We start from the raw sequence: 7751 nt of genomic DNA, 5'->3' as shown, positions 1-7751 counted from the left end.
TTTTTGGAGAAATGTCCTCTGATCTGATGAAACAAAAATAGAACTGTTGGCCATAATGACCATCGTTCTGTTTGGAGGAAAAAGTGGGAGGCTTGCAAGCCGAAGAACACCATCCCAACCGTGAAGCACGGGGGTGGCAGCATCATGTTGTGGGGGTGCTTTGCTGCAGGAGGGACTGGTGCACTTCACAAAATAGATGGCATCATGAGGTAGGAAAATTATGTGGATATATTGATGCAACATCTCAAGACATCAGTCAGGAAGTTAAAGCTTGGTCTCAAATGGGTCTTCCAAATGGACAATGACCCCAAACATACTTCCAATGTTGTGGCAAAATGGCTTAAGGACAAACAAAGTTAATGTATTGGAGTGGCGATCACAAAGCCCTGACCTCAATCCTATAGAAAATGTGTGGGCAGAACTGAAAAAGTGTGTGTGAGCAAGGAGGTCTACAAACCTGACTCAGTTACACCAACTCTGTCAGGAGGAATGGGCCAAAATTCACCCAACATATTGTGGGAAGCTTGAGGAAGGCTACCCAAAACCTTTGACCCAAGTTAAACCATTTAAAGGCAATGCTACCAAATACTAATTGAGTGTATGTAAACTTCTGACCCACTGGGAATGCGATGAAAGAAATAAAAGCTGAAATAAATTATTCTCCCTACTATCTTTCTGACATTTCACAGTCTTAACATAAAGTGGTGATCCTAACTGACCTAAGACAGGGAACTTTTACTAGGATTAAATGTCAGGAATTGTGAAAAACTGAGTTTAAATGTATTTGGGTAAGGTGTATGTAAACCTCCAACTTCAACGGTATAGCTCCCTGGCTAACTTCAAGCATCAGCTATTTGAGCAGCTTACCGATCATTGCAGCTGTACACAGCCCATCTGTAAATAGCCCATCCAACTACCTACAAATCAAATCAAATGTATTTATATAGCCCTTCGTACATCAGCTGAAATCTCAAAGTGCTGTACAGAAACCCAGCCTAAAACCCCAAACAGCAAGCAATGCATGTGAAAGAAGCACGGTGGCTAGGAAAAACTCCCTAGGAAAAACTCCCTAGAAAGGCCAAAAACCTAGGAAGAAACCTAGAGAGGAACCAGGCTATGAGGGGTGGCCAGTCCTCTTCTGGCTGTACTGGGTAGAGAGGAACCAGGCTATGAGGGGTGGCCAGTCCTCTTCTGGCTGTGCCGGGTGGATATTATAACAGAACATGGTCAAGATGTTAAAATGTTCATAAATGACCAGCATGGTCAGATAATAATAATCATTGTAGTTGTCGAGGGTGCAACAAGCACGTCCGGTGAACAGGTCAGGGTTCCATAGCCGCAGGCAGAACAGTTGAAACTGGAGCAGCAGCATGGCCAGGTGGACTGGGGACAGCAAGGAGTCATCATGCCAGGTAGTCCTGAGGCATGGTCCTAGGGCTCAGGTCCTCCGAGAGAAAGAAAGAAAGAGAGAATTAGAGAGAGCATATTTACATTCACACAGGACACCGGATAAGACAAGAGAATACTCCAGATGTAACAGACTGACCCTAGCCCCCCGACACATAAACTACTGCAGCATAAATACTGGAGGCTGAGACAGGAGGGATCAGAAGACACTGTGGCCCCATCCAATGAAACCCCCAGACAGGGCCAAACAGGCAGGATATAACCCCACCCACTTTGCCAAAGCACAGCCCCCACACCACTAGAGGGATGTCTCCAACCACCAACTTACCGTCCGAAGACAAGGCCGAGTATAGCCCACAAAGATCTCCGCCATGGCACAACCCAAGGGGGGGCGCCAACCCATCCCCATATTGTTTTATTTACTTTTTCTGCTCTTTTGCCCCCCAGTATTTCTACTTGCACATCATCATCTGCACATCTATCACTCCAGTGTTAATAACACTGGATTTTTTTATTGTGTTATTGACTGTGTGTTTGTTTATTCCATGTGTAACTCTGTGTTGTTGTTTGTGTCGCACTGCTTTGCTTTATCTTGGCCAGGTCGCTGTTGTAAATGAGAACTTGTTCTCAACTGGCCCACCTGGTTAAATAAAGGACTTGTTCTCAACTGGCCACCTGGTTAAATAAAGGACTTGTTCTCAACTAGCCCACCTGGTTAAATAAAGGACTTGTTCTCAACTGGCCCACCTGGTTAAATAAAGGTGAAATAAATGTTTTTGTTTATAAAAAAAAATGTCTGACATCAATGTGTGAGCAACTACAATAATTGAATATGGTCAATTTCAAACATTTGTATATAACATAAACATACTGTTGACATGTAGGCTATGGTGTAATGGAATGGTTTGCCTTGTGTGGTAGGTTTTGTGGGTTTTGACACTCTTATGTAGGTGTTATAACCAGCCATAAAATAACTCAATATATGTCACAACAGGTCCAAATATGTGTCATAACAGTGTTATGACCATATTATAACAGGCTATGACAAGTTATGTCAGCTGTTATGACATATTATGACATGGTTATGACTGTGTCATAATGTTTTATGACGCTGGATGTCAAGTACAGTGTTACCAAAGTGAGTCGTAAACAGCAAATGTGAGTCAACAACAAACAACAACAACTATGACGGTATCACATTTTTTAAATAACACACTCTGATGCGGCATTTATATGCACCTCATTTACTTTCAATAAACCAAATTGACACACAAATTATAGATGTGCTGTGTCCTGTTCTGATTTCATAATTCATACCCTATGAAATGATTTATCCCTCAGATGGTCTTCTCTGATACTAGTTGGCTGTGGCTGAGCTCCAGATGGGGTCAGGGTTAGGGTTTGGACACGATTCCAATAATGGGTTGGCATGAACAGAGATTTTGCAATCTCTCCGATTTTCGGGAATCAGAACTGAAGCTGTGTCCAGCAAAATTCCCAGCGGTGGGCAGACAGGGGGTGAGTTCTCTCCTCAGCAGATATAAGGCCTTGGTCCTATAACTTCTCACGGAGTACATCGTCTTTACAGAGGAGACACAGCTCAACATACAAACTGATAAACAGATATTTCCATCAAAATGTGGTATGTTATACTTTTCATATTCTTTCTTCAACAAAACCCTAGTTGCCTGGCAATTGTTGTCATTGCAGTACCAATCCAAATGAATCTCTGAAATGTCTTTGGACAATGGATCTTTGTAAAATGGCAGGGAAACACAGCTACTTAAATCTTTCAAAAAACATTCAAATTGCTTTAGCTAGAGACCTTTTCTAAATATAGGTTAACAAGCAAGCCCAGAGACTTCCTAAGTAAAGGAACCGTTAGTTGTGGTACTAGTGAGTGTTTGGGCGCTGTCTGTCAGTTGGCTCTGTGTGTGTGTACTGTACTTATGTGTTCCTTCTGTCCGCAGGTCATCCCTGGTAGTGCTCCTCGCGGCCTCCTGTGTCTGTCTGGAACAGGACAAAATCAAAATCAAAATCAAAATCAAAACCAAATCAATTGATGAGATGTCAGACAATTCAGGTAGCTATCTGTCTAACTGACACATAACCAACTCCCTGCCTTATGCCAATACGGGCTTACTTTTTCTGATTTAGATTGAAATGTCAACAAAGTGAGAGGGATGAAATGTTTTCAAACAAAAACATGTACATTTTAAAGATCATTGACAACCTTTCTTGTCCCATGTCTATGTTAAGGTGGGTGTTAGTGACACCATTGATGCAGAATATCGCCCAAAAATATTGGACTTACACATTACACGTGTGTTTTCACACGTGCAATTTGTCTATTTCCGAAACATATTATATTTGCTGGCCCATTGTGACTGGTTCGTGTAAGGATATCACTCACATTTCAATTACACTGTCACTCTCATCGGATGTTCTGAAGCCAATCTTCACTATGGATCCCCTTACGCAACTCTGAGCTGAGCAGACACAAGCTGTTCCTATTCAGCCTGTTGGAGAATACAGTAGCTGTGGCCAAAATGAGGATGTCACCATCACTTTCAAGTGAGAACCTTGTTAAGTCTCACGGCTCACAGCTATTATCCCGATTATCTTAAAAATCGATTCAGCAGCGACACACATGAGATGACAGGGATCAAAGAGAAGGCAAGCAGGGAGGAAAGGAAGGAGAGATCCTCAGTCTCAGCTTCCTCCAAGCTGGATGGTAAAATATGTCATTAGGAAAATCTACAGAGCATGAAAGCCTTGAAAAGTAAAATTCCTCAAAATCCACCTCTCATCAAACGTTTCAGGAAAATGTTTGAGAAGAGAAATGACACTAATTCCATCCTCATCTAGGTTTCTGCGTATTGTGACCTCCAAGGTAATTCTGTGAAAGCTAGCCTTGTCTGGCTCAAGTCATGACAACACTTATTTTTTTTAGATAATAGTAGATGATTAATGAATTTACTGAACTTTTGTCAGGTCAAAGCTAAAAGGTTCCAGAAAGCTACTACCAAATGTTATGTGTATTCAAGTGAATAGTGTTGATTTTAGCAAACTCAAACTCAAACTAAAACAAAGGCTGGAATTGTATTGAGGCACATTTCATTTTTCTGCAATAATCTTTTATGGTTGTGTTTGAGTTGCACAGCAGTAAGTGCTAGGTGGTGCTGAGTTGGGGATGTTTTAACCATATAGAGATTGTATAGAAATAATGTTGTTGTGTTTCTTGCCCAGACCTGCGCTTCAGGCGTATGGTTGGGGGCACCCTGGCCCCTCATGTCCCCTGGCAGGCCATGGTCTATCTGAGTAAAAACGTCATGAACGGGGGCTTCGCTGGGGGAGCTCTAATCTCTGACCGCTGGGTCCTGACCGCTGGCAGGAACTTGTTTGTCAGGAAGAGTAGGCAGGACACCCAGGGGAAAGAACCAATCATCCCCAAGGTGTACCTAGGCATCACGCGATACTCCCAAGCCAATGACTCCAAAGAAGTTGCTGTAGAAAAGGTGAGCTAGTATACCCATTACCATCTCTTTCAAACAATATACAGACAATTCAGTATTTACAGCAAGCAGAACTGCACTGGGCTCTCTCACCTACATCATCATTTTCAGTCTTATAGGTAGTTAGAGCACAAATACAGTAGATCGTCAAAAAAAAGGTCCTATGAATTATTCCCTTCCCCTTCTAGGTGGTTCTGCACCCAGGCTTCCAGAGCGTGTCAGACTGGGACAACGACCTGGCTCTGATTCAGCTGAAGGAGCCATTCACCCTGAGCGAGGCTGTGATGCCCATCCCTCTGCCTGAGAGGGGTGAGGACCTGGCTGAGGCAGCCCAGGAGAAAGGCATCATCACAGGCTGGGGTTGGGGGGTCCACTTCACCCCCGCTGAGTCACTGAAACACCTGGTATTGCCTGTGGCATCGCATAGCTTCTGTAAGGCAGAGTACAACCGTGGTGGCAGCACTCCAACCATAGACGACAACATGTTCTGTACTGGAGCCAGCAAGTACCAGGAGAATGTGTGCTTTGGGGATGCAGGCGGTGCCCTGGCAGTCCAGGACCCCAAAGACGGCAGAGTGTATGCTGCAGGGATCCTGTCCTTCGATAAGGCCTGTGCCGTGAGGAAATACGCTGTCTACATGAAGCTCTCTGCCTACATGCCTTGGATCAACAGTGTCCTCAGGGGTGACAGTGAGAAATCAGCCAGTCTCCGCTCCAGTGTAATGTCTGAGATGTTTTCGAGGCAGTTGTAGCCTCCACTCAGCACAGTTTCAGATATGAGAGCCGGGGCTCATAATCTCCATTATGCCTTTGCTAACAAAGTAATTTTCTGACTTGATCTTGTAAAACTCTCTCAAGTTTCGACTTTCATTGAGTGTGTGCCCCCGCCTGATTGAGTGTGTCTTCCGATGTTGATTTCAAAGGATTTTCAATAAATTAATCTCTCCTAAGAAGTTTGGTTTCCGATGTTTCACCTTATAACTTTTATTCACATTTTCTTCAACTCATTTTAGAATGCTGGGAAACATGTTTTAGATCATCTCTACAAGCTGGAACCTTAGAGCATGTTAGAGCCATTAAAACAAGTAACCTACAGCTAGGACATGAGACGATTTTGAAGTTCATTTAAGTAATGGAATTAGTAAGGAAAATTGTTATCTGGCCAAGGAGGATATTGTGTTGAGACCAGCAAGGGTTTTTTAGTAGATTTGTCATGAAAATCATTCAAGAAGGAAATAACTTGTTCTAAAATAGAGCTACATAAACGAGGGTCTAGAATCCCTCCCAGCAGGGGAATGGAGGTCATGTCACTCCTGGTTAGTGACTAATTTAAATACAGAAGACAAAAGGCTTGTCATCACAGCTCAACACTAGTTAATAGCTCTCTTGCTTTGGAGCAGCCTGCTGTACCACAATTTGTTCAGTTTCAACAAGAGATATCTCAGAAATGGTGCCTAAGAGTATGGCTGATGTTTTACATGCCCGTAATCAATTGTGCTATTTTGTTCATTTTTTTGTGTTGTTTGTAACTTATTTTTTAACTTATTTTGTACATAATGTTGCTGCTACCGTCTCTTACGACCGAAAATAACTTCTGGACATCAGAACTGGGATTACTCACCACGGACTGGTAGAAGCTTTTTCCTTTAATCTCTATGTACTAGGGGCTATGTGGGACGCATGCGTCCCACCCCTGGTACACCCTATCAACAACAGGTGAAATATCAAGAGCGCCAAATTTGAAAACTATTAAATGTCATAATTCAAATTTCTCAAAAATACAACTATCTTACACCCTTTGAAAGATAAACATCTCCTTAATCTAACCACGTTGTCCGATTTCAAAAAGGCTTTACGGCGAAAGCATAAAGTTAGATTATGTTAGGAGAGTACATTGACAATAGCTGTGTGTAATGTTTTGTCAATTCAAAGACAGGCATCACCAAAAGCAGAAAACCAGCTAAAATTATGCACTAACCTTTGACAATCTCCATCAGATGACACTCCTAGGACATTATGTTAGACAATACATGCATTTTTAGTTCTATCAAGTTCATATTTATATACAAAAACAGCGTTTTACTATGGCGTTGATGTTGAGGAAATCGTTTCCCTCCAATAACCGCCAGTCAAATCAGCACGACAAATTAAATAATTACTATTCGAAAACATTGGTAAAATATTATATTGTCATTCAAAGAATTATAGATTTACATCTCTTGAACGCAACCGGATTGCCAGATTTAAAAATAACCTTACTGGGAAATCACACTTTGCAATAATCTGAGCACTGCGCCCATAAAAATACGCTTTGCGATACAGACTAACCGCCATGTTGGAGAGATCTAAAATCGAAAATACTATGTAAATAATCCATTACCTTTGATTCTCTTCATCAGATGTCACTTCCAGGAATCCCAGGTCCATAACAAATGTAGTTTTGTTCGAAAAAGCTCATAATTTATGTCCAAAAAGCTCCGTGTTGTTAGCACATGATCTAAGCCCGCCGGACTTCTCTTCATGAAAGAAGGGAGAAAAAATATTTACGTTCGTTCAAACATGTCGAACGTTGTATAGCATAAATCATTAGTGCCTTTTTTAACCAGAACATGAATACTATTCAAGGCGGACGATTGCATTCTCTTTTAAAACGTATTGGAACGAGAGTACCCAACATGAACTCGCGCGCCAGAGTCTAATCGGCCATCACCGTTCCAAGGCTCTTGTTCGGTCAGATCTCACAGTATAAGACTCAAAACACTTTGTAAAGACTGGTGACATCTAGTGGAAGCCATAGGAAGTGCTCAACGATTAATAAGCCCCTGTGTG

General features: G+C 42.1%; 1 protein-coding gene across 1 annotated transcript; it reads left to right on the top strand.

Moving 5' to 3' along the window:
- Positions 1–2912: 2912 nt before the first annotated feature.
- LOC145877207 (haptoglobin-like) lies at positions 2913–5875 on the top strand. The gene is made up of 4 exons (XM_082972505.1): positions 2913–3049; positions 3378–3490; positions 4657–4925; positions 5111–5875. Exons 1-4 carry the CDS (start codon positions 3045–3047, stop codon positions 5672–5674), a joined length of 951 nt encoding a protein of 316 aa, XP_082828631.1. The 5' UTR covers positions 2913–3044; the 3' UTR covers positions 5675–5875.
- Positions 5876–7751: the final 1876 nt, after the last annotated feature.

This window comes from Salmo salar, unplaced genomic scaffold (genome assembly GCF_965601325.2).
Source record: "Salmo salar unplaced genomic scaffold, fSalSal1 ptg000721l, whole genome shotgun sequence".
In the NCBI taxonomy this organism is placed as follows: Eukaryota; Metazoa; Chordata; class Actinopteri; order Salmoniformes; family Salmonidae; genus Salmo; species Salmo salar.
This window is presented reverse-complemented; position numbering and strand designations above follow the sequence as displayed.

Coding starts and splice junctions, on each gene's coding strand:
- LOC145877207 (XM_082972505.1), top strand. Junction 3,491..4,656: donor TGAGATGTCAGACAATTCAG/GTAGCTATCTGT, acceptor TTTCTTGCCCAG/ACCTGCGCTTCAGGCGTATG. Junction 4,926..5,110: donor AAGAAGTTGCTGTAGAAAAG/GTGAGCTAGTAT, acceptor TTCCCCTTCTAG/GTGGTTCTGCACCCAGGCTT.